Source organism: Aulonocara sp. 'chitande type north' Nkhata Bay, linkage group LG3 (assembly GCF_057382095.1).
Source record: "Aulonocara sp. 'chitande type north' Nkhata Bay isolate Kocher_YH1m ecotype deep benthic linkage group LG3, A_spYH_male_GT1.1, whole genome shotgun sequence".
In the NCBI taxonomy this organism is placed as follows: domain Eukaryota; kingdom Metazoa; phylum Chordata; class Actinopteri; order Cichliformes; family Cichlidae; genus Aulonocara; species Aulonocara sp. 'chitande type north' Nkhata Bay.
This window is the reverse complement of record NC_141346.1, coordinates 34070912-34097774: the sequence shown is the minus strand read 5'-3', so window position 1 is coordinate 34097774 and position 26863 is coordinate 34070912. Positions and strand designations below refer to the sequence as shown.

Here is a 26863-nt window from a genome sequence, read left to right as displayed (position 1 = left end):
TTTTAATGGCGTAATTATACTGATATTCTGATGTTTTACAGCATAATTAATGACAGCTATGGGGCCACACTCGATAAATAAATCATATTTCAGAGCTATATGGTTTTATTAAATCTCTCTGGCTCCAGCAGTGAGGACATATGACCAGCCAGTCCTTTTTTTTCAGAATTTCACAATAAAAGCACAGGTTAGAGAATAATAACAATAACTAAAAAAAAATCGCAAAAATAAATATATTTTACACAAATATTTTTCTTTCCTATCCCATGGAACAGCTTGTGATTCCCTCAGGTTAAAGCAAAAATATTACCAAACCTGTTTCCAGCTGCACATATAAACCCTTTTCACAGGCGTAGCTAAAGTTATGAGCAGTGCCAGTGTTTTTCCTTCAATGACGAGTCATTATATCAGAAAACAGCAAATGCAGCAATACAGTAAAAAAAAAAAAAAAAAAGTGAAAAATGTAAAGATATCTGAGCTAAAACCTAAATGTCTGTAGTGAAAAACATAAATAATCTAAAATAAAATCCTCTAAATGTAAATCCTATATGATCCTTCATATAACAGCAGTGATCTTTGGTACCTTCTAACTTCATACACGAGTACTGTGTGATTCAGCCACGACCAATGTACCAAAAAAAGCATATTTCATTTAATGTTTTGATAATAATACAATGAAAAGTGTCTGCAGCAGTTTCACATGAAACACAGATACAGTACAGAAACAGTAGGCAGCATGCGTGGAAAGCTCCCTGCTTTCGGCTGCTTGCTCGCAGTTGTGCGCCTTCCTTTGACCAGTCTGAGGTGGCTTCTCTTCGGTGAATGTGAATGATTGCCGGGTGTTGACCTTTGCCGTCACATCACACAGAGGCCGTGCAGGTGTCTATAATGACTGCCGGCCTGGCTGAACATACAGTGGTGTTTTATTTTAAGTCCTTCACACTGATTGTGTTTCTCCGTGTGGAAAAAGAAAAAAAGAAAACCCCAGAATGAGTCATGCAAGTGTAGCTCACACTTGCATGGCTGCTACAGACAAACAACAAGCACCTGCAGCTTGTGTCTGGGCCGTGGCCTGCAGTGAAGGCTTGATCAGAAATCAGGAGACGTGTGATCCGTGTTAACAAAGTAGGTGGTGAGCTCCCCCTTCCCCTTCACATTCACTTTTCCTCTGAGAGTGACGCCGTATCCCACAGTCTGAACCATCTGGGACGTCTCCTCGGTCACCTGCGAGCCAGAAAATGACAATAAAAAGAGTTAGGTTATATGTCTCTCCAGGCATCTTTAAGCTGCTGTGCCAAAAAAAAAACCACACCTGAGGCAACAGAAAAGCACAAGAGGCAACGAGCTGCCAAGGCAGAGCTCACAGCTCAGTATGAAAGAAAAGATGGTGTTGTGCTGGAGTCACATTAAGAAAAGTCCTGACCCCAGTTAATTCGATTATATGAATCCGACCACGTCCTGTCACTCAGCACGTCCAACCAATGACGAGGGGAGTAGACATCAAGACCTTATTGTAACGAGAACCCGATGGTGCTATCAATCAATCTATCTATCTATCTATCTATCTATCTATCTATCTATCTATCTATCTATCTATCTATCTATCTATCTATCTATCTATCTATCTATCTATCTATCTATCTATCTATCTATCTATCTATCTATCTATCTATCTATCTATACATGGTACAGTATGATGTTAAAGCCTTAGATTTGCTTCCAAAGAGTCAGCTTTCTTGTCATTCTTAAAATGCTCTTGGACAGTAGTTCTCCAGGTTTTATGAAGGTATTTCAAAGTTTTCTTTGGACATTGGCTGCTTTTTCACTCGTTTTCAGTTCATTCTTTTTGCCTTTTAAGAGTAATGTTTGTTGTTTTTATGCTTGAATCCTTCAAGCATAAAAAAGGCTCCCAAACAAAAAGCAAGGGACCAAATTTAGCCACTTTGTTACTAACAACCTGTTGTAAAAACACTTAATTTGTTTTTAATTTCTTTAGTTGAATCTATTGAAAAAAAGCCAAAGATAGCATAGCTTGTGTCATGGTTCTGGGTCAATTTGACCCTACATTTTGAGTCTCTTGTGTTTTGGTAATATTTTGTATTATGGTTTATGTTCTGGTTCACTAGTAGTCTCTGTTTAGTTCCTTGATTATTAGATTCCCTCTTGTGTCTTGTTTTTCTTGCGTTCCACTCTACGTTTCCCCCAGCCCGTCATGTCCCCCCTTTGTCTGCCGTTCCTCCGCTCTGTCAAACTCGTGTGTCAGTCTTGCATTCCTTCATTTCCTGTTTTATTGTGAAGGTCTTATGTTCCATGTTCAGTGTGCTTACTTTAGCTTCCCTGGTCTCGTCATGTCTAATTTGTCTCAGCTGTGTTCCCATGTGTTTTCTGTTCCCTCGTCGTTGTACTGTGTATCTAAGCCTCTGTCTCCCTCTGTCCAGTGTTGCGTCTCCTTCATTCCCTGCTGTGTGTTCTGCCTGCCTGCCTGCTTAGTTACTTGTACATTCCAGTTTTAGTTAGTTTTGCATTGTCTGATATTCTGCAATAAATTATTATTAACTTAAAAAATTTATTATTTGCCTCCATGAGTCTGCGCTTGAGTCCTCTCTTGCCTGCTTCACACAACCAGCACATGGCAGCTTGACATACATGAAATAGTGTTTTTGGACCAACAAGGTGATTCACAGGCAGCTATTGGCTGAAAACTTGGCATATCTCAGCCTGATGAGCGGGATGTCCTTAAAATACTGAGGAAACCGGACAAAGGAAGAAGTTGCAGGCCTAGAAAACCATTACATTTATTGTAGTGTTGTTGTGTGGCATTCTTACCAGAAAACTAAAAATACCCCTAAAAAACACACAACAAAAATAGTCTCCATTAAAATTTTATTAGATTTTTTTTCTATCTAATAGAACTTTACCTTGAAATATTTGTTTTGTCGTATTGTGTCCTTATGTCATTTTATTGAGCCATATATTTTGTTCTTCTTCTATAAGCTATTTTAGGTCGTGTTTGAGTTGTAGCCGCTGTAACAAACCACTTTCCTAACCTTTGAGAGTCAGTAAATAAAGTTTATCTTATCTTACTGAACAATATTGAAACTTTCATCAGACTGGCGTCCTTTAATAATGCATTAATGCCTTTACAAACATCAATAAACCACCATACAATATTTTATTATCATATTATAGGCTTGTTACACCAAATCCATCAAACACTGGTGAGAGAAACAGACTCAGGATATATTCCAAAAAACAAAACTGACCTGGATCTTGTCCAGTACTCCTGTACTGTCCATCCTGCTGGCCACGTTAACAGAGTTCCCCCAAATATCATACTGAGGTTTATGGGCTCCGATAACTCCTGCAATCACTGGGCCGTGGTTGATCCCTGAAGGTGAACAGCAGACAGAAGTTATTTCAGGGTTATCAAGACTGTCTGAGGAGGTGAGATCAGCACCATCCATGCACCCGTGTTGTCTTTCTTTAAATCATTTAGCTGTTTATAAAAATGAAAAATAAACAGACATCATGCAACTTCTGATTCGACTCTGAAAATAACAATAAATAACCAGACTATAAATAATCTGTAACATCTGCATTATTCTTCTGCAGAGACTCACCAATCCTCAATTTAAAGCTGTTAAAAGAGTGTGTGTTGATGTTTTCTAGCTTGGCCATCAAAGCGATGGCGAACTCCACCATGGAGCGCACGTGGCTGTAGGACATGTCACATTTCTGTAGGGGGAGCCAGAGATCACAGTATTCAGTCAGAGGGAGCGTGTGCAGTTTGTTTACACTTTAAAAGTAGACCAGAAGACGGCTTTGCAAGCCTGGATTTGCAAATCCAAATTCCTTTCCTGAGTATGTCAGTCATCCTGTGTGCAACCTGCAGGTAATAACCTAAAGCTGTGACTTCAGGGTCACAAACCTTTCTTTCATCCCCCGGAGCCAACTGTGTCAGCCCTGCAGCGGCCATGTAGGTGCTGCCGATGGTCTTAATCTTCTCCACCGAGGAGAACTTGGGCTTTGAAAGAAGCTGCGTGAAAGAGACACAAAGAGGAAGAGAGAGTGAGAAAGAGGCAGAAAAGACAAAACGTTCCAGCAGGCTGGTGCTGACAGCAGCAGGACTTCACACCGTCAGCTTCCTCATACCTCATCGAAGTCTGATATGATTTCGTTGAGGAATCGCAAACACTCCAGGCCGTCTTTGTTTTCGCTCGTCTCGTTGTAAAACTCCTTGAACTGAGGCACCGATGCAAACATCACGCACACGCAGTCATATGACTGACTGTACAGGTCCTGAAAGGATGTAAAATAAAATTATGATTAAAAAAATAATTCCAGCATAAGCCTATTTTCATCCAATTTGCATGCAGGAGCCAAGTCAAACCTGTTCTGCTGCTTTTTGCACATGAAACTCCAAAAAGGTTTCATAACTGGAAACTAGCGTGTTGGTGCCAACACTCAACTCACTCAACATCCAAAAATCATTGATTTTTTTTCCCTCCACAGTGTTTTCAGACTAACTACTCTCAAATATGGCTGACTGAACGATTGAGGTGGTACAAATAGTAAGAAAAATATATGAAGCAGAAACTTTTTTCCCTTTATTTCCTGTCAAATATGTGCTGTTAACCAATAATTCACACGAGGTCAGAGTATGTACAAGTAAAGGCCATGAGAATTAAAACCACTCTAAGCACTGTTTTTGAGATTGTCGTCTACTCTTTCACTGTATGATGTCAAACAGAGTGGACATCCGTAATATGGCCATCTCAGCCAAGAATGCCCATCGTTCACAAACCTTCTGTTTGCAGGGGACAGCCAATCAGAAGAAAACTGGCTTAAAGGCAGAGATAAAGCAGCTTGTCTTTGATAGAGGATGAACTGAGGAGCTGCACCAAAGCCAAAAGACAAATATAGGGGTGTGCAACCGACTAGATTTAAACCTAAATTCTCTTTTTTGGCTTTCAAATAAAGTTTTTTTTCCCCATCAATCCATCCGTCTTCTGTCATTTATCCAATTCAGGGCTGCAGGTGGGTGGCCGAAGCCTATCCAAGCTGCCACAGGGTGAGAGGAAGGGTACATCCTGGACAAGTCACCAATCTGTCACAGAGCTAACACAGAGGGAAGAACATGCAAGCTCCACACATAGAAAGACCAGATGGTGGATTTAAACCCAGGACCTTCTTGCTGTGTGGCTAAATCGCTAACCACTGTACCACCGTGCCGGTTTGTTAAAAATATTCCTTAAATCTATGTTCAATTGTGCCAAATAATCAAACGGGATAACTGATTTTTGCCTCAATCGAGCAGTTCTTGATAAATAAGAATTATTTTGAACTGTGAATCATGCAAAGCTCCAAGGACAAAAATGTGGTGCTGCAAATCCTCCTTACACACCCACTTTCATATTTCCTCATTAAATTCCTCGGAATGTCACACAGTGGAAGATAAATATGAATATCAGGCTTGTTTCCAACTGGATCTGTATTGAACAGATAAAGGACAGAAGCTGTGCACCTTGGGAATGTCTTACTTACCTGGTTATTGATGTTTTTGCCCACGAAGAAAGAGGCGACGTGGAGTGGCAAGACGTTCTGCAGGAGGAGCTTGTTGACGTTCTCCATGGTCTCCATCTCATCTCTCTCTGTCTTGAAGCAGCGCTCCAGCAGGAAATCTACACGGCAGCTCAGCTCATCCTGAGAGAGAAGCGAAGAAGCATTGGTTTAAACCCGGATGTGACATGCACGGCATTTCCTTTGTTAAAGAACTTCTTGCACACGGACACACACAAACACACACACTCACCTGTCTGGCCAGTATGATGCATACAATGTAAAAGATGGACAGCCAAATCCCAGACATGATTTGAGGGTCCTTCAGGACTCCGGGCCTGTGGAAAATCCCATGCATGTTATTATTTGTAGAACCGTGCAGGCTTCTAACATGTTTCCATTACATATGTTCAAAGACCAGTGTCTTGTATCACACACAGCCGATGCGGCCGGCGCCCCCAGGCGGGCCTCAGTCTATAGAAAGCCGATGAATAAGTAATGCTGATGTGAAACTCCAGACCAGGATTCACAATCTGGACTCTCAGAGGTAGACAAAGAGTAGGAAATCCAACACTTTGGCTTGGCAAAGCACACTATGGCCCAGTTCCACCTCATCTCCTACACCCTCTCCCTGCACACTTTTACTTCCTGTGGAGGCTCGTCCACATTCAGTGCTGTTCTAAAACAAATAGCTTAAAGCTGAAGTGGATAATTAAGACCCCCCCCTATTAAAGATTAGCAGCACACTTCTAAAGTGGAGCGGCTGATTTGTGTCCGATCATTTATAAACCAAAATCCTGGTGATGTGTTTACCTTTTTTTTTTTCAAAAAGGTCATGCTTCTCAACTGGAAAAGGGTGGAGGACTTAGGCTACGTCCACACTAATGGGTTTTCATTTGAAAACGCATCGTTTTCTCTCAGTTTTGGCCTCCCGTCCACATTGACATCGAGCATTTCGAAAACGCTCACGAAAACACATACATTTGAAAACGGAGCTGTCCCGTCGCAGTGCGGACACTCGAAAATGGAAGCTTTCTAAAACGATGACGCATTTTAGTCATGTGATGCCGTCATGTGACCAATTAAACAAAGATAGCGGAGGGCATTATACAGCAGTTGTTTTGATTGCTCTCAATTTTGACAGCCCTAAAAAAGATTAACATCAGTTTGTACATGCTCCGGATAGCTTTTCAAACTCTTTAATTCTCACTCGCTTTTGCGCATGCGCTGTACTGGAACGTAAGCGTTTTAGCCGTTTCAATGTGGACGCACAACTCTGTGAAAATGACTGAAAACGCTAGTGTGGATTTTCAAATCTATCCGGGCGAGTGTGGACGTAGCCCCAGAGTTAGGAGCTCAGGGGCTCAGAGTAGACCCAATACTCCACATAAAAGGAGGCAGTTGAGGTGGTTCAGGTATTTGACTGGGATGCTTCCTACATGAAGTGTTTTGTTTGTAGATTACATCTGTCAGCCAGCTTGAGAACACCAGGGTGTCACACTAGATAAACTGAGACTAGAGGAGGCAGCCTGGGGGTTGAGGGAGGTCTGGGCTTGTCTGCTTAGACTATTCTTATTGTGGAGGGGAGGGTGGTGGTGGTGGTGGGGCTGGGGGGTGTTAGTAAAATACTGTTACACTTTTCTTTCATTTTTGGCTTTTTAAAAAGACACATGAAAACACATGTAGATGTTAGTTGCAGCTTTATTTATCATGAAAAGTTTAACATAAGAGGAAAAGTTCTGTCTTTAAAATCACATTTACAGCTTAAATGTGGTTGCCAACATTTAAAAATACTAACCACCACCCCTCATGTCCTGTTATTTGAAAATCGTTCCTTCCCAGTCATCGTGTTCACAGCATTTTCTGAAAACCTGAGATTGACCTTGAGGTTAAGATTCAAACTCATTCAAGATTTATTTATTTTATAATTAAATTTTATCATTTTATTTTATTTATTTGTTTATTTATTTATTTGCATTTCATTATTATTATTATTATTATTATTATTATTATTATTATTGATCGTTTTTACAATTCTTTATTTTTTTAAACATATTTATTTTTATTATTTTTTTCATTTTCATTTAGACACTATGGTATCAACTGATGCAATAGTGCCTTTTGAAATCTATTTATTAAAATCTGCTACAAACATGAGATATTGGAGGACTTGAACCTTGCAAAGTTATTGTAACCATTGCTCTGGGAAATGTGGAGAATGAGGCGAGTGCTTTGCTTGTTTATCAGCGTTGGCTTTTTCCATATGTGGAGAAGTGAAATGTACTCACTTGGAACCATTATAAAACAGTTCGATGAGGCAGGTTGATCTTGACTCGAAAACATAGAGGAAGAGGGCGAGGTAAACCACGACAGCCAGCGTGAGCAGCAGTGTTTTCACAGACATGCACGTCCTGGTGAACACAATCACTCCCAGCATGGCCAGCAGGCAGCAGTACAGGTAATACTGCATGTTTGGACAGAGGGAGGTAGCAGGAGAAATATGTGAGTACAACAGGTTAGGCGTGACTTGGAATACTTCGAGTGAAATGTTCCAATAAGTTCAAGCAGCTATGTAACTCTCTTGGCCAAATATCTTTCAGAAATGTAGGAGCTAAATGTCAAGTATTTTAGCAACGTTCAAGTCTGTGCAGAGACAAAAAAACAAGTCACATAGATCTATAGATAACAATGTTATGAAGAAATCTAACAAACTATCATACTGCCCCAAAGAAATGATAAAGTACATTATTTAACATGTAATAAAGGTGCAGTGAAGCATTTATTTACTCACAGGCAGCGTGTGGAGTTTCAAACTTTCCCACACTGTGGTGTTGGCTATGCTGGTGCAGTTATTTCCAGGAAGGAAGTGCTGCAAGAAATTTAAAGTTAAAACAGTAAATGAGATATAACAGAGTAAAGAGGCCCATTTAGTTAATCTACAAAAGATCAATAATTATTTAGCCATAAACTGTTTTGTTTTGAATGAATTTATAGCTAAACGCTATTCTGTGCCAAAGTCTTGAGTCACCCCTAATTTCTTTTTATTTTGTTAGGAATATAGGAAATAATTGCAGTGATTTACTGAAACAGATGCAAACGTGCTTTGAAATACATTATATAGGGCATATGTTGAGATCTGGGAGAGTTCTGGGGAGGCTGATACTGTTTCTACACTGAACAAAAATATAAACACAACACTTTTGTTTTTGCTCCCATTTTTCATGAGCTGAACTTAAAGATCTGAAACCTTTTCTACAGACACAAAGGACCCATTACTATCAAATACTGTTCACAAATCTGTCTAAATCTGTGTTAGTGAGAACTTCTCGTTTGCCGAGATAATCCGTCCCACCTCACAGGTGTCAAGGTGCTGATTAGACAGCACGAATACTGCACAGGTGTGCCTTAGACTGCCCACAACAACAGGCCACTCTGAAATATGCAGAGAAAAGTAGATTGGTGGATTTTTTCTCTAAGGATCATCTGCTGGTGTCCAGTGTGTCCTTAAAAAAGGTAACACTCATTATAATGAGATATAGCAGGTTTTCAGCTCTTTGGCAATAACCTTGTTGATACAAAAACACAATTTTTATGTCTGTCAGACTGAGTTATCTTTCACATTTTTAATAGATTCAACTAAAGAAATGGGAACAAATGTGTTTATTACGACCAGCTGCTAGTAGAAAACAGAAAATTTCCTCTAAAAGTAAAACGACTGGACTGAAAATGAATGAAAAAGCGCCCGATGTCCAACTTTGAAAGAACTTCAGGAAGCCTGGAGAACTGTTGGTCAAGAGCACTTTAAAAAAATAAAAATAAATAAAAATGAAACAAAAAGAGAGTTGTTTTTTACTCTGAGACGTTACTGGCAGAACGACCGATGAAGGAACTTACAAGGTTGAGCATGGCCATCAGCAGAGTGATGAGCACACAGATAATGATCACAAACAACCGCAGCACAGCCCTGGTGGCAACGCCGCGGGATAGCCCAGATATCCACTGGACACCCACCGGCATCTTGGAACGCCATTTCTGTGAAACAATAAAAAAAAATGCTATCTTAATAAAGCTATTTGCAGCGATTTTAGTTGCTTTAACTGTGCATAAACAAGTGTCTGCATATTGAGACGTTTGCACTTTTCATCCAAACTGTGAAGCACTATTTAATTAAATTAAACTGAATTTAAATCGCTGCTCTTTTCAGAGTTAAAGTGAGATGATAACGTTGATAACACTCGGTAAAAGTGAAGGGGTACTCTTGTGCAGAAACGGACTGAGGAGATGGACAGAGGCGTGTTAAATGTGTCTCAGCGAGAGTTGGTATAAGATTGGGGGTGTGCATGGTTTGGTTTTCATTGTTTTCTTTGCTTTTGTCTTGTATTAAAAATAAAAAATGCAGGACTAAATGTGCAAAAGCTCCTGTGTGTTCCTCTGGAGCCGTCGGTCAACCCTGAACCTGGACCGTTCATACCGCAGGTGCACGTACGCGTGTTTTCTCTTCATTTGAAGAACCACTGACACTGAAACCTGGACTGTCGATAAAAGGCGGATCACCTGTTGATATGTATTAAACACAGCCCGCCTGGGTTTGTTTACCTCCAAGTATCCAGTGAAAGCAATGAACAAGAACACCACCATCACTGCAAAGGTCACACCGTAGGACACCGCCATCACGAAGTTCCTGTGTGAAGAGTGAAAATTCATAGTTCACACCACTTTCTCCCCAAATAATAAAAGACGTGTGCGCTTGTGAGACGGCAAGCAGGAAACAGTATTACTCACGTCTTAGAGACCAGCATCTGGACGGTGAAAAGAGCGACGAAAATTAAACCTAAGCAGCTCATTGAGTGGTGCAAACCTTCCACTTCTGAAAAGCGGAACTGAAAACAAACAAACAAAAAAATAGTGTAAATGGCTTAAAAATGCTCAATAGAACCTTAAAGGCGCTTAAAAGTCCAGTAATCTCATCTTTGACCTGAATGAATCTACCTGTTTCTCTAAGTTGATATCGTTGAACAGCAGAGTCAAACAGTTGAGCTTCTTTGCTCTCTTCCTGAGTGAAAGATTGGAAAACAATCAGAGGACGAATCACAGAAGCCAGAAATATTCAACAAATCAAGTTTCTTAAATTAATTTTAATGAAAAGCTACATACACCCCCACGGCGTCCACAGGAGTTAAGAGGGTACGGTTGGAGTCAGGCACTGTTAATGTCAAATGTCCTTAATTAACTGAACATCAGCAGGTGTCAGAGCACCTAATTTGCTGCTCTGGAGCAGTCAGGTGTTTGTTAACACAATGACATGATCTGACAGCAAATTCACCCCCGAGGTCAGACTGTGCTATGTTCAGAGAAACTGCACAAAGCTCAGACTCTACAGGCCTCAGTTGGCATGTTAAATGTTAAAGTTCATGACAGCAGAGTTAGAAAAAGATTGAACATGTATGGAAGGCCTCTTCTCTCAAAAATGAACAGGTTAGGTTTACAAAGCGCAGCCAAACACAGACTATCAGCTGTGAAGCACGGTGGTGGAGGGGTCATGATTTGGGCTTGTTTTACAACCACAGGGCAACTTGTGCTCGCTGAGTCGACCGTGAACTCCTCTGTTTGCCAAAGTGTTCTAGAGTCAAATTTGAGGCCATCTATCAGTCACCTAAAGCCTGGCTGAAACTGGTTGATGCAACACAACACTGGTCCCAAGCAAAGTCCAGACCTCAACCTGAAACAAATGCTTGACTGTGCATAAATAAATCCTCACTGCCAAGAACAGTGGACCAAAAAAGTTCTACGAGCGACTGAATCGTGGGGTGTGCTGAGTTTTTCAGAGGACTGTTAAAACCGTTTTAACTCTACAGGAGCACAAAAACAATAAATCTTACCTTTTAATGTCCAGCGTGTCCAGCGATCCCCTAACACTGGTATCAATGACCAAACTGGGAAAGAAAGAGGAACATGTTAGACACATCCAGGGATTAAAGGATGGATGTTATTGTTCTATTTATTTCTATTAAACTTGAATAAACAACTAATGCTTTTTTGCATGACTTCTCTAGTGATCTTTGGTGATCTTTTACTAACCAGTCATCTTGTGAAACCGGGCGTTCCTGAATCAATCACACAAACAAACAAAGATAAACACAATGGAGTTAATAATGAAACGCTGATTAGAGGCCAAGCAAAGGAGGTGACGTGACACGCTGCATTTCTGAGGGAGAAACTAAGCAGCAACAGCACAAATGCACAGATACGTACGGTGGTTGACTTCTTGGGCCGTCTGGCCTCGGGGTTGCTTAGGCCTTCGAAGGGGTTGACGCTCTTCCAGGACTGGAGGTACTGAGACATCCGCAGTGACGCTCGCTGCCTGTTCTCCCCTGGTGTAAGATGGCTGGGCTGAAATTGGGGCAAATATTACAGCTTAACATGATTTGAACTGTGATTCATTTTCCTAACAGCTACAATACACGCAACAGAGGGTTTCCAGAGGGGACACCACTATCATCTTCCTAACAGCTTTTAATCTAACAGCTTCCCTTTTTACACGTAACGGTTTACATTGTGGTTGCTGTTGTGAAATTACATATTACAGCAACGTGTTGATTCCTTAAGCTGGGCACAAACACGGCTGAAATTCCTAACATGGAATGAGGCACAACATGTTTGATCTTCTGGCGCGGCACAAGAGCGAGAAAACACTCGAAAGATTCAATCTGGCACCTTCTGCCTTTTAAAGACAACGTGTCACAAGTTTGTTTAGTCGCGGGTCAAGTGAGCGGGAACAGTGATGGTATTTTCACGAGTCCTTTTGAGATGATTTCCCCGCAGTTGTAAAGAAATTCACAAGAAGACAAACACGTGTTTTATTTGAAGTCAGAGGTTGGGATTTCCAAGGTTCGAGGAAATGAAAGGTGTTTCAGCTTGATTGGCTGCAGTATTTTTAACAGGAAAATTTAATGTGGGTATTAATAAGGTTACCAGGGATCAAAAATACTACAAAAATTTGACTGATAAAATAAAAACATAACACACTGTAAACTGAAAACCAAAGTATAAGAAAAAACCAAACAGCTTCTGTGAATATCTGTATTTACCACATAGTTTATAAACTTGGAAAGGAGTAGGATGAAGTTCACATTTGTTTGATATAAATACCTGACCCGTGCCTCATAGATGGGCAGACACCTACCAGTCCGTGCCTCCTGGGAGGACGGTGTGGCTTCTTGGGGTCGATCACCAGGTATGTTTTTCTGCCCTTCAGAAGATGGTCCCGACTCCCCCCGTCCCCATCCTCAACTTCGTACGCTCCGTCCAAATGTTGGAGCGTCTCCTCTGTGATGTGGACCCGCCTATAGATGAACAGTAGAAATAATAAAATACACACAGCTCAGAGTTTCATTATGTTTAAACTGACTTTAAGCGTCTCTCACCCAGGGAGACCTCCGGACTCCATGTGGTTGGCTAAGGTGACGTCATCTGACCACACGTCGTACTGCCACTTCTGCAAGCCAATTACGCCGCAGAGCACGTTGCCCGTGTGAACGCCTACTCGCATGTTGATCTGCACCCCGGTTGCCTCTCGCAGGTTACTACAGGGAGACAAAGGCATGAATCAAATCAGTAAAGTTCAGCCCTGATCATTTCTGGCCTTGTTTCGTCCACAGTGCTAAGAAGATAAGAAAAAGTACCAAAAGACAAATAAAACAATATATATAAGTGTATATATATTATATACATTGCTTCAAAGACCCTTCAATATTACGGAGAAAACGCCAACAATCAGACAGCCCGTATTTGAAAGCACTTGGTGACAGTGGGAAGGAAAAACTCCGGACCTGCTCCAGACTAGGTTTTGTGTTCAGCATCAGTTACCATGGTGATTTAGCTAGGTCAGAAACGAGCAATTTTCCTGACATGGAAAACTCTGACGTCAAGCTCGACACAGCTCGCTGAGCCGTTAATCTCATAGTGCACCACTGTGGACCTCAACAAAGGGCAGAGACGGAAAGACAAGTCAACATGTGACAACAATGAGTGAGGGGGAAACGGGAGAGGAAGGAATAGAAAGTAAAACCAGATCAGGTCACATGCAAAAGCAAACCTTCAAAGTAAAACAAGGAGCCAGTGAGACAGACAAACCCAGAAACAAAAGAAAGGAAAATAAGAAGAAATCAAAAATCAAAAACATCCAGCACTTCCGTTCCTTTGTGTTTTATCTTTAAAACATCCATTGTGTGTGTTTTATCTTTTTCCTTTTTTTTTTTCTTCCGTTGCGTTTAAAAAAAAAGAAACTTCTGTTCTGTTATTCTCTACTTCCATTTCTATTTTTTTTACACTGTATTTTATTAAACTTCTGTTCTTGGGAACTGCTAATGATGAAAGCAACAAAAATAAGAAACAAAGGGCTGCAAATACTTTGCAGAAGTGGCAATCCCCTGTTTGTGCAGTGAAACACAAGAAAAGATGGTGATGCAGCGGAAGAACATTATAATCTCATGTTAACGTTTCGTTAGTTTAAACAATAACCCACACTGACCGCCCTGTAGAAGCTGCTTCTGTACAAAATGTTGTTTTTAATTTATGCCTTAGAGGGGAAATCAAAAATGAAAGACTATTAAAATAACCCCCAATCATTAATGTCAATCACTAATCTTCCCATCAGACTGACACATGACACTGTAATGTAAATTTATACACCTATTTTTATCCAAATGTGAGCAAAACCGTGCAAACAAAGCCAGATATTTTGACATTTCATGAACATTGTGGGACAAAATCACACAAGACCTCACTGAAATAAACAGCACCAGTGTATTATGGACTCTTTATAGTTGCCACTGTATGCTCCCAGCAGCAGGATAAAGTCTGCTTTCAGTCGTACATTTGAATATGAGCGCAACAAGCACAAAGAGGAACTTAAACAGGGTACATCACATGCAAATTCACAAAACCGACGTGCTTCACTCAGATGGAAAATTATTTTTGGCACGTCAGACGTTTTAAACAAACGTAAAGCACATTTCTTTTTCTTACAGTCGTCTGTATGTGTGGAGAAAAACAAAATCGCCTGAAATACATATGAGTAAAACTTGAAATAACTTGAGATAAACTGACCTGATGGCAGTGCACATGTCCAACCCCATCTTAACACAGTTCTTGGCGTGGGTGGGAATGGGGTCAGGCAGACCAGACACACAATAGTAGCAATCCCCCAGGATCTTAATGCGAAGACACCCATTCCTCTACATATGGAAAGAAAGGGACGAGAAAGTGAGTCCGGGAGGTCAGAGCTGACACAAAGCAAGTCTTTGTGGGGAAATGAAAGGGTTATTTCAGGGTGGGTGAGCTGGTATTTGCACCTTGGCGATGTCGTCGAATCTGCCGAAGAGCTTGTTGAGCACAGCGACCAGCTCTTCGGGTGTGCAGGTGCTCGCCAGCTTCGTGAAGCCCACGATGTCGGCGTACAGGATGCTACATGAACCCACACAGACAAACACACCACTTTACTTTAAGCCTTATTAACTGACACTCATCCATTCATTAAAGGATCTGTTCTATGCCTTAAAGTCTTTCTAATCATCATAATCATTGCACGCCACCCTCACACCTTCCCATTTCTGGCAACTAACGAATAAACTGCCTTCATCGTCACCTCTGAGGTTTCCACAAGTGCACTGCAAGACTGTGTTAGCCTGCTACCAAGCTAAAATCAGGATGTTTTATAAGCATTTAGATAAAACTGCTAAGATACCTTATCAGCTAACTCAAACTCTTTTTACACACATAAGAACAGGTGTGTAAATGTTAAAGGTGTAGCCCTATTGTACAATCTAAATATAGACCTTTCTATGTTTAGATTGTACATTTGGTCATAATTTGGTAAGTCTGAACTAACAGCACCCTGCGGTAATGTTAAAGAACAACGTAAATATCACATATATGACGCCATAACAAAGTTGGTGCCATGTGGTTACAGATGATTATGTTTCTCTAGATCAAAGTGGTTCACAAACACAGCGCTGTGTTTGTGTTGTCTTCAGGAAGGGGCCCGGGCCTTGTTCTCACGTCAGCATTATGTCATTTGATCAGACATCAGACACAAACAGATGACGCTACTACTACATTTGTTTGTGGAGGGGGGGGGGTGGTATAAACAGCAGAACCGTGTGCTGGAAACTTTCACTGTGACCTCACCCGTCCACACCTGAATTTGAGACAATTTAATACAGGCGTGCCAAACATAAGGGCCGTGTGCCGGAATTGGGCCGGTAAAGACGCCAATCGAATCTGACCCACTTTTAACTGTATTTTCATCAGTTTTACAGCTTTTCTGTCAGCTAACAAAAACCTTCTGTTTTATAATTACGGGTCAGTCTCATTAATGACCACCCAGAGCTTTTTCTGATATTTGACACATTTACTCCTATTAGATTTCTTACAGCAGCATTGCTTTGTCATGTAAACCTTCTTTTTCTTATATTAAGGTATGTCAGCGATTCAAAGAGTAGTTAAACGTCTTCTTAGGAGAGTTTCTGACCCCCTTAAGATCAGTGCTTGCGTCCCACGATGCAAAGTCAGCTTGACATTCCTGATTTCCTACTTTTGAAGTCTTTTCTTGGTACACGTGTGTACAGCCGGCGAGTCCGCCCCACTAACCTGCTTGAAAATGTCTGCTATCTCTTATTCTGATGTCATTCACTGCATATTTTTACATTTTCAGGACTTTGTGTACTTCTTGAGATAGTTAATCCCACCAAACATGAATAATAGAACGATATCACAGTCGACATCACGAAAGGACAATCAGCACTTTCTCCGGCGATGCTCACCTGACGTCTCTGTGCTGCCGTACATACAGGCTGTGAAAGTTGTTTGAAGTTGATTTATTCTCGTCGTCGCTCTTGGGATTCGACAGCCTGCTTATTACCTCCGTCTTCAGCTCCACGGCGATGTACCGTGGCAACACGGACAGCAGGAGCTGCTCCTGTTGCCGGGGAAACAGACAGGACGGGGGTTACGTGTGTGTGTGTGTGTAGAGAAGGTGGGTGAGGAGTTCACAATGGCTGTAAAAGAAAGAGATGGCCATCAAAAGCCTCCTTGAAGCGCTGCCATGTTTACTCGGTGGATCAAGTTTCATCTATTTGTTTACTTGCTGTAAATGGTTCCCATTCAGGCTCGCCTATTATATACGCTGCTCGACTTCAGACAAGTGAATGATTAATCTATTGGAGTAATAGCAAGAAAAGCATACAGTGTCACATAAAGAGGACTTTAATGAGAGCGATTACACATACGAGTCAATTAAATGAGCTGCCCCCAAGAGGAATGGAGGAGAGATTAATTTATCAAATTATCTCATTTGTTTATTTTACTACTTTAGCTGTAGGATGGATTAAAGCACACTCTTGTATCTTTATTTCGGAAATTTGAAGCAGGAGCGAAGAAAATTAACTTTCTGGCTCGTCACGCTGGCAGCGAAAGAGACATCGAAACAAAATTATATTTCATTAAAGGCAATAAAACGCTCCAAGCCAAAATCAGTAAAGGGCGGGGTCAGATACTTTAGTTTTGTGTCATTCATGTAAGCAAATAACTGCAATGTGCTAAACAAAGGTAAGCAGAGCGGACGAATGCTCTGCCCAAATGAAACGACAATGAAACGGGTCTGAAAGGAATTCGTGGGCCTGATGTGAGTCACGTCTGTTTGAGAAGCTGACCTGCTGATATTTCTTTATTTCCTTCTGGGAGCGTATGGCGCTGAACTCCTCTCGCTTCTGATTGGATATCCGGAGGTCTTTCTCAGTCCTGTACAGGTGAAAAACTCCCACGGCGTTCACGCATGCAAACAGCACAGCGTTCGCCACCAGCTGAGAGAAGAAACAGTCAGAGGAGAGGGGGTGGTTATACTTAAAGCCGTCCTCTCATATGCGCTGTTATATGAAAATTAGAGACACAGATCACGAGATATGTTTCACTAACTGAGAACTGCAAACTGCACAGCTGCTTGCAAACACATTTAATTTGATTTGATCCATGGATCATGAGCTTGAATGAATGCCGTGGCAATTTTTGGACTTTTAATGATTTCTTTGAGCTGTTCTTTGTCCAGGGTGCACAAGGTTGAACATATACTGCTTAAAAGTATACATAGAGGCTCAAATATATACATGCACTCACTTAAACATTTAATATGTTCTACAGTGTCTTCTCACTAACTTCTCGTAAGTGGTCATGACTGACTCCAACTGGTAGTTTCTCTTTGCAGCATAAAAATGATTTGTTTGATAGAACTCATCGAGAAGATCTGAGAAGGAAAGATTGTAGACTTACAAAAGCTCATCAGTTTAAATGATTTTATGTAAGTACAAGTTATCCGATGTGTCACCACTAAGACCTGAGAGAAGACCCACGGATGTTCAGGAATAACCCACGAACCACCAAGGCTCAAGACTAACATGAAGTGGAAACTGCTGGAACACCAGCATCACTGTCCACAGTTTGAAGCCAATATTACATCATGGATTGAGAGGGCGTTGACCAAGGGAGAAGCCTCTGCTTCAATCTCGACAGGAATTTGCAGCTCTCCACATGGACGAGCCAAATGCCATCCAGAGAAAAGTTTTCTTGTCAGATGAGGCTGTTATGAATTGCAAAGCACGTACCCAAATACAGACTCAAAAGCTGAGCTGAATAAACAGACACTGACCTTTGTTTACAGAAGCAGAAAAATCCCAGACCCCCAAAACAAAGTCCTCAAATCCAAATGCGGAAACATGCAGGCAATGTACAGGAAACAGAGGAGGAAAAACAGTAAAACAAACACAGGCAAACAAAGGCTTTAAATAGACACGAGAGTTATCGGGAAAAACCAAACAGCAGGGCAATTACGAACCAGATGAACCAGGACAGGAAAGGAAGGAAAACTAAACACAATGTACATGAGGCAAAAGACTAGCAAACAAAACAGAAGGGCCGCTAAGCCACTTACAAACAACTTGACATGAAGTAACCCTAGATACTGAGATTTCCAAACATACATAAAAACTGGTTTTGGATCCGATAGAGTAGGCTAACATTAAACTTCTGGAAAGACCTTCAAAAGTCCCCTCGACCACCTTATTGAGGCCAGGGGCTACTTATCTTCGCTAGCAGGCCTACCACTTATATTACTGCAGAGGTCCATGACCTTCGTAACACACAGTTATTACTGCTTTCTAGGGGATGCCTTCTTTGGGGATCTGCCAGGCCCGGGAGCCGCTGCCAGTCCCCATCCTCACTATGCTTAAAAGCCGGGTCTGTGCCAGGAAACCAACTTATTTAAATGAATTCTAGTGATTCTGCCAAGATAAGTAGTCACACATCTAGCCAGAATTATGCCAGAAGCTTGTTGATGGATATCAAAAGACCCAACATGTCAAGAGACAGTAACCCAATTATTAGTGGGGGGTGTGTCTATATCTGACCCTTGAAAATCCAAAAGAAATCATTAAAAGTCACGCACATGATGAGTGAATATGAACATCTGACCACAACTGCATGTGTTTATGACTTCACTAATAATAACAACAGGTGATTTACATTTTTCCAAAGTAACTGAGCCCTGTTGATACCGCTATATCACTCTATTTGAATTTGAGGTTTGTTTTTTTTCTTTTCTGGCTCATGCAAAAGGAAGCATCTCTCCAAAATTTACATATGAACTTCCAAAGCACACACACCAATTATAATTTCAGCACGACCAAACCCTTTTCATTAATAAGAAATAGGGAAAAACAATTAACGTCACAAGAGGAAGGTTAACATGACCCTCGTGCCGTTAGAAACTAGTTTAAATATATTCAAATATGACATGTGTGTGAACCTGCACAGCCAGATCTGGTGTCTCTGGTCTGGTGACAGGAACGTAGACGCTGATGATGATGACGTGCGAAACACTGGTCCCTATCCCGACCATGAGGGCCCAGGCCAGCGAGAGAGGCAGCACCGTGTACACGCTGAGAGAGAGGAAGAGGAAGAACGCGACCTAAGAAGAAAGAAACATGCAGCAGTTTAGAGCTTATCCCAGCTGTCCTGGGCGTCTTTTCACTTTTAACTTCTCCTTTGTTTCCCAAGGAGTTGCCACCACGGATAGATGTGTACGTTTATTTGGCGCAGATTTTACACCGGAGCCCATCCTGATGTAACCCTCCCATTTATCTGTGCTCAGGACCATTGGGACTCACCTGTTCCCACGCTGTCACTTGTCCGCCCGTGAAGACGAAGACCATCGCAGTGATGTATAGTATCCCCCAGACGAAGAGGGCCAGCGCTCCTCGACAGCGCCTCACCGTGGCCAGCCAGGGCAGGCAGACGAGCAGCATCGTGCTCAGGCAAAGAACAATGCTAACAATGGACAGAGCGCCCACATGTTCGCTTATTGTCTGTGAAGCGACAGAAAAAGTGAAATAGTGCTTTAATGTCACCAACGTCTTAGCTGTTTGAAAGTTTTAAAAAATGCTCTAAAAGAAAACTAAATTGTCTGCTCCTGCACAAACTCCTGCACAGCATTAACAGTGGCAGGGAAAGGAGCACTTCCTATTAATATTAATGCATTTGGAAGAGCTTACTTTGCTGTTTACTATATCCAAAAAACACCTGCCTGCTTAGCACAAAGGAGCAAAATTAAAATGCTTGTATTCATCAGACGTGAAAGCCGGGCTCAGCTTCAAACAGGTGGTGCCATGTTTTTAATCTGCTTCAGCCACAGGAAGTAAAGGTATTTTAATTTTCACAATGACAGGGAGGATTGGTTATTTTTAAAATGGAAATATTAGTTTTGACTAAGGGTTATGGTCATCTATCCACTTTAAAAGTTGGTATTTATAAATTAAACAGGAGGGAGATTAGCATGCTAGCTTGGTGATGCACATGCAGTGTGCGGCTAGCGTTAGCACTAAATACTGCCGTGCAAACACAAGACTGGACAGTATTATGACTCAAATGTAGGTTTATGTGTTTCAGAGAACATAAAGTGAATTGAAATTCACGAGCACAATGAAAAGAAGTGCTTTCTCCTTTGTCATTATATAGCTTAGCTGGGCTATAAATGAGAAGCAAAATGTGATTATATTTTATTTAACTTCTTAGATGTCTTTTAGACCTCAAAACAGAAAACTTGTTGAGCAGGTAAAGGTGAATAGTGAATGTTTGGGATAAGCTCGAGTGAAAGCCTTTGTTCAAGCCTAAAAAGGCGATTAATCAACTTTCTCCCCCCCACCCAAAATTTAGATATAAAGGGAAGCCTTTGTAAATACCATTAGTGAAAATGTTACCTTGCATATATGTACATTTTATCTTGTATAATATTATTGTTCTTTGGTTATACTGGATCTATTTATTCTTGCTCTGTCCAATCTACTGCTGTAATGATATGAATGTACCTATCTACCTATCATTTATGGGACTAATAAATAGGGGTGGGGGAAAAAATCGATACTGTGTAGTATCGTGATATTTTGTTTGCTAATAATGTATCAATACAGGGACAGCAGAAATCGATATTTTGTTACAAAAAAAGTTTTTGTGGACTGGAACATGCTCTGACTTCAGAGCATGTTGATCCTTTTTCTGAGCAAGAATCCTGACATTCCTTCACTGTCCAAATGTGTTTAACTTTTTTTATGGCAGCAATAAACATGACAGTTTACTTATTTTAATTTAAGACATGTTTTATTTTAATTAAGTTTAAAACTTTTTTATTTAATGTAAAATTATATTTTGTTTTAATTTACTTTCAAATTCTTCAGTTGCTGAAGGGGCTGCATAGTTTTCATAAATTGCATAGTTCAGAATAGCTATAATTGTACCAGATGGTTGCATTGAGTTAAGTTGGAGTGTGAGACTTTGATATTAGATAAAATGAATATTGATAAAGTTTACCTTTATGTACAGAATCTGAATATCGCAAAATATTTTAAAAAATTGCAATAATATCATATCGTGCATTAAGTATTGTGATAATATCGTATCGAGGAATGTATGGTGATTCCCACCTCTACTAATAAAGGATATCTTAACTTATATGATCTTATCTGAAAATGATAATTTTTTTTTAGCTTTTTAGATAATTTGATGTTTTACTTTTATTGTATCGTCTGATACGATAGCAACCGGTTCTTACAGATCACCCTTTTTTAGAGACAGAAAACAGTACTTAAAACAGACTTTTCAAAGGCAGGTAATACTTGTATGTACGGCTTTCATGTACAACAGTGACTTGCAATTGTAAGAAGTCATGTGGTCTAAGTGAAGTGCAACAGGAATGCTGTTGCGTTTTGGTGAAACAGGTTTAATCCTCCATTTTCTTGGTGCCGCTGGCTGTAAGATTTCTCCTTTGCTTACGCTCATGTTGATAATCTCAAAAGTGGCAGTTCTGATCTTTTCTTTTAATTCTTTGGCATCTACGTGACTTGCACTTATCTGACTCTATATGCTGGCTATGTTTTGCTGCTTTAGGTCTCAGTCACAGGCCACCTACTGGCAACCATCTGCGCAACAGAAGTCAGATTCACACACACACACAGTTATAGAGCTCTTTACTGTTTACTGAACTCTAAGAACTTTTAATCTCTCAGCCTATCACACCTCGATGGATGCATTTTGGGGTGAAGTATCTTGCCCAGGGAAACTTGGACTAAAATAGCCATCAATGAGGCTACTCTGCGTTAAGATAAGATAAGATAAGATAAGATAAGATAAGATAAGATAAGATAACCTTTATTAGTCCCACACGTGGGAAATTTGTTCTGTTACAGCAGAAAGTGGACAGTGCAAAGTTACATAGCAAAAACTAGAAAAAACTCTGAATACGGTAAGAATAAGATACTGATTATGTTGTCTGATCTACAATTTCAATCAAATTTTGAACTCAAGAAACTACAGATCCACGTTCTTTTATTTTGGAAACAGCAACTGTGTGTGATGTGGACATCTACTTCCCTCTTGCATCAAAATCAGACATAAAGGGACCAGGAAATGGACCTCTGGTGCTCAGTGGGGTGCATTTCCCAAACTGAAGCATGGCTGGTTAGTGTTCACTTTAATTCTCACCCTTGTGGCGGCGAGGACGATGATAATGACCAAACTGAAGACCAATGTCAGCACCAGTCCAGACACCATTAACGGAGTCTCCTCCACGCACTGCAGACAAGCCCTGTGGGTGGCCTGATAGCAGCAGCACACGCCCTCTATCACAGTCTGCCTGGACAGGTTGCTTCGTCGGTCGTCATCTTCGTTGGCCCACCTGATGTCGATGCTGTCCCCGGATTGGCTGGCCCTGGGGGAAACACTGGGTAATTCTGGCGAGCTTCCACTCAGTGAATTTTTCGTTTTTGCTTTAGTAGTTATGTCAGTTTTAGAATCAATGCTATAGTTGTCATGACTGTTTTTAGGGGTTTGCTCAAGCTGAGAGGTGTTCAAGCTGGATTCAGACAGATTGATGGGAGAGATCCGGCTAGCCTTTTCGAATACATTTCCATCGAGCTCAGACAGCTCTTCATCACAGGAATCAGCGCTTAAACTTGCGCCACCGTAACCGGGAAGGGATTTTGAGCTGCCGTAGTCCGAATCACTGCAGCTGTTCTTTTGCATCGAATCCCTGCTGTCACTTTGTAGCTTATCACGATCTGCACCTGCTCCCCTCACCAAAGAGTTGGCTTTGTTTGGTTCGGGGGCCTGTCCAGTCTTGGCCACTCCCACCTCTACGGAAACCTGGGATGCACTGAGTCCTGACTCGCCTCCGATGACAAGGCTGCCTGTGCTACCATTTCTGCTTTTAGCAGAGCGCTTTAAGTTGTCTGTGAAGTCCTCCAGCTCAATGATGTTGCGCCCGTTGACTTTGCCCTCCCCGTCGTTGGAGACGACAACAATATTTGGCACCAAGGACAGCTGCGAAGCTTCTGCTCCAGGCTTCCCCTCGTCCTGGATGCCTCGGGACTCGTCTGGCATGGTGACCCAGTGTGAGTGCGAGGGCTTTCACAGTCTGCCAACCTGTCACTTTGCTTTTCCCCTTGTGCCCGTCAGCTCCTCTGCATGACAAAAACACACTAGAACAGTGTTTGTTTGTCTTTACTTTCCCTTGTCGGATGCTGTTAACGTCTGAGCAGCAAGGAGAAGAGTCAGAGAGTATTTCAGAGAGAGTCCAGCTCCTCTGTTTTCAGCACTCTGCAAGTCAGGCGATGAGGCTAAAGACGCTCCCTCTGGATGTGTTACGGACCCAAAGATTGTCGATAAGGAATCTTAAACTGCAAGATAACCTCTTTAGATGAGCTCTGATCCATACTGGGGGGAAGAAGGGTCTCCCTGTCAACAAGAAAAAGACAGAAAGACCACACATTCAGCAAAGGTTAAACCAAGCCAAGCCTTCACCTTCAGCTTCCAAAGCCTGATAACACGCGCACTCAGTTTGTACCTGCCCTCGGTTTTAATGCTATTTTAATGACTGACTTCTTCTAGTCCTTTCCCCATTATGCAAAAAAAACTTGTTAGTCTGGCTGCAGGCACTTCCCCAGTAACACACTGTTACCCTGTTCAGGTGTGTACTGGAATGACACGCAGCTGACGCACTCACTGAGCATTGGAAACATTTTTTCAAGCCACCACCTAGATGCAGTGGTTTGCTCTGATCTGCCTCTTCCCCTTTCCTCACTCTATCTGATTAGTGTGCAAAACATCATGACTGCCACTTCCAAGTCCCCATCAATTCACAGATTAAAATATCCTTTTGATCTGTCCAGTCTGCTGCAAAAAAACCCATCAGATATCAGATTTAATAGCAGAGTCATGGAGGGATTACCCGGTAATTCATCTGATTCAAACCGCTCACCTTGACCAACCTGCACCCGGCGCAGGAGGTCAGCTTTAAGCCGCACACTTTGAGATTGAATGACAACAGCGTGGTTTCTTTCATTCACTCTCTAACACAGGAGCACTGTGTCTGCTCATGTGGCAGAGACAGCGCAGTTATTGTTCTTACTTTGTGGTCCTTTTCCAATGCCTGCTGGTTTCACTACCCTATTCTGTGTCTGTGAAGCACTTTACAGAAAGAAGAAGGGGCTTTCCAAGAAAATCAATGCAGATACCTGGTCCAGGTTCTCAAAACTGTGTAAAAGACTATTTCATAGTTAAGATTGACAGTTTAATAAAGTGCACAAAACAGGATCTCTTTTTTAACACTTACAGGACACTTAAAGCCATTTTAAACCACCTTTTTTAGGTTATATAACAAAGAAAGGCAATTTGAAAGCATGCAAAAAAAATCTCGTTATAAAATTATTTTAAACTTAATTCTGTGTGCTGAATGCCACAAACTCGACCCACTGTCTTGACTTTGGCGACTAAAAATCATTGGTCAAGCCAAAGAAAGTCCCACAATTTAAGGATTTCTCGCACAAGTTCAAGGGCAGCTGGTGAAGTTTAGAAAGAGCCTCTCACAGAGAGATTTTACCTGCACGGAAAACCTGGAAATCAGAGTTTGTAGAGAGCTTTAAAAGCAAATTCAGACAAAAAAGATAAAAGGGGGAAGGTAACAAAGCCACCTCTGTCTCTGTTTCTGATGGATGATGGAAGCATCTGCCAGAGTTTAATAAACTAGTAATTGGCTAAAACGAGAGGGATAAAATATTAAGGAGTGAGAACAGTTTAAAATAGGTCTATCCGTTTGACGTGCGGCTCTTGCTTTTGTTGGGTGGTTATTGTCGCTTTAAAACCGATTTAACTGTAATAAATTAAAGCGGCGACGTGAACTGTGCGTCAAGGCGGAAAAAAGGCGCTTTTGCGCATTAACATCTGCGCTACAGTTACTCGATTTAAACGGCGTCAGTGTGTTAGAAAGACAGGTGAGATTCTTACCTCATTTTTTAATGATGTTAACGTCTCACTCACTGTCACTTACAGCCTTAGATCCCCCCCACACAGTAAACCTCATTTCCCTCTTTACGCGTAACTTCCTCCGTCATCCACGGAGCGCTCACACGCAGGCTTCACTTTCACAGAAGTTCACAAAAATTAATAATAAAATAAAAAAGGTGAAAAATATCCTGTGAATTTAGTCCTTTCTTTTCGAGAACAGACGTCAGAAACTTGCTGTATGTCTGTGCGCACCGAGCGACCGCTGGATTGGTTCTGGCGCGAGGCAGGCAGGTGAGCGGGGGCGGGGGCGTGTGTGAGCACGCGAGGACGAGCGCTCCGGTCAGGCAGCAGCAGCTATGCAAATATGATGAAGGTAAACAGAGAGGCAGAGACTGTCGAGGAGGACGGGTCAAAGGTCAGGCTGCAGGTGTGTCGTGTTTTCCTCAGCGATCCTGCGTGGAAGCTGAAGATCTGACGCTGTTTCGGGGTTTTAGAGGTGATATTAGCTAATGAGAGAGCTGCAGTGAACCTGGACTGTTTTCAGCAAAGCAAACCTCAGCTCTGGAATTTTGGATTCTTGTTTAAAATAACTGAATTCTGACTCCTGTGTGGATTTCACAGATGCCCCCCCCCCCCCACCCCCCCCCCCCCCCCCAGTTGCTGATTCTAATCTTTAGCTTTTGTGATCTTCCCGATTTCTTTGGGTCCCCCCCCCCCCATATTTATCATGACTTCAAGTTTCAGATCACGAATCAAGTTTTAATATAAGACAAAGATAACAAGTAATTAAAAAAAGCAGTTTTTAAATAACGGTTTCATTTATTAGAGACAAAAGCTACCAAAACTGAACCCACACTTCATGCAGAAACTCAGATGGGATCTTCTCTTTGGTCAGAAAAATGGTTCTTCTATTTCTTTTGTAACTGTAGACTGCAAAACAACTGGAGACATGAGATGAAAACAGTGCAAAAAAGAGTACACTGTGTGGAAAACTGGTGACAAAAAGTGGCCAACAGGAAACGCAAATATATGATGAAAACAGTATAGCTCAGCAGAAACAGCGAAGATGTAGGAAAAGAGAGAAAATGGGAGGTACAAATAGTTCACAAGGAGTAAAAATATGCAACGAAAGGGGAAAACATCACAGCTGTTTCATTGCATAGATGTAAGAGGTCGAAATCACTGCACCAACTTGCAGGTATACATAGAGCCTGTTTGTTGACCCCTCTCAGAGGAATATTTCTGCTATTTGTTGAATCACTTCACACTGACCTCTGAATCATTCAAATTCAAATTCAAATTCAAATTCAAATTTTAAATTTTATTTGTCACGTACACAGTCATACACAGTACGATATGTAGTGAAATGCTTGGACAACTGCTCGTGACCTAAAGAAAACAAAAAAGGAAAAGGCTATGAATA

The 26863-nt window shown here is 41.4% G+C and overlaps 1 protein-coding gene across 1 annotated transcript; it reads right to left on the bottom strand.

Annotated features, from left to right (window-relative positions):
• Window positions 1-219: 219 nt before the first annotated feature.
• Window positions 220-25684, bottom strand: LOC147335272 (adenylate cyclase type 2). Its single transcript, XM_086277425.1, has 26 exons — window positions 25441-25684; window positions 22642-23892; window positions 19776-19973; window positions 19415-19576; window positions 17271-17420; window positions 16383-16537; window positions 14913-15024; window positions 14668-14795; window positions 12984-13142; window positions 12743-12902; window positions 11812-11949; window positions 11638-11663; window positions 11439-11492; window positions 10549-10612; window positions 10342-10439; window positions 10156-10240; window positions 9454-9591; window positions 8351-8428; window positions 7848-8023; window positions 5813-5897; window positions 5545-5703; window positions 4153-4299; window positions 3929-4036; window positions 3621-3735; window positions 3264-3388; window positions 220-1224 (listed from the first exon to the last, which is right to left on the bottom strand). The coding sequence occupies exons 2-26, from the start codon at window positions 23536-23538 to the stop codon at window positions 1090-1092; spliced, it is 3852 nt and encodes a 1283-aa protein (XP_086133551.1). The 5' UTR covers window positions 23539-23892; window positions 25441-25684; the 3' UTR covers window positions 220-1089.
• Between the last annotated feature and the right edge of the window lie 1179 nt (window positions 25685-26863).

What these genes read in the sequence shown, in the direction of transcription:
- LOC147335272 (XM_086277425.1), bottom strand. Translation starts at nt 23,538, where the DNA reads ATGCCAGACGAGTCCCGAGGCATCCAGGACGAGGGGAAGCCTGGAGCA. An exon ending in TCGTCCTCGCCGCCACAAGG is followed by an intron (nt 19,974 to 22,641) that starts GTGAGAATTAAA and finishes GTCGCTTCACAG; the next exon opens with ACAATAAGCGAACATGTGGG. An exon ending in CACCAGATCTGGCTGTGCAG is followed by an intron (nt 17,421 to 19,414) that starts GTTCACACACAT and finishes TTCTTCTCTCAG; the next exon opens with CTGGTGGCGAACGCTGTGCT.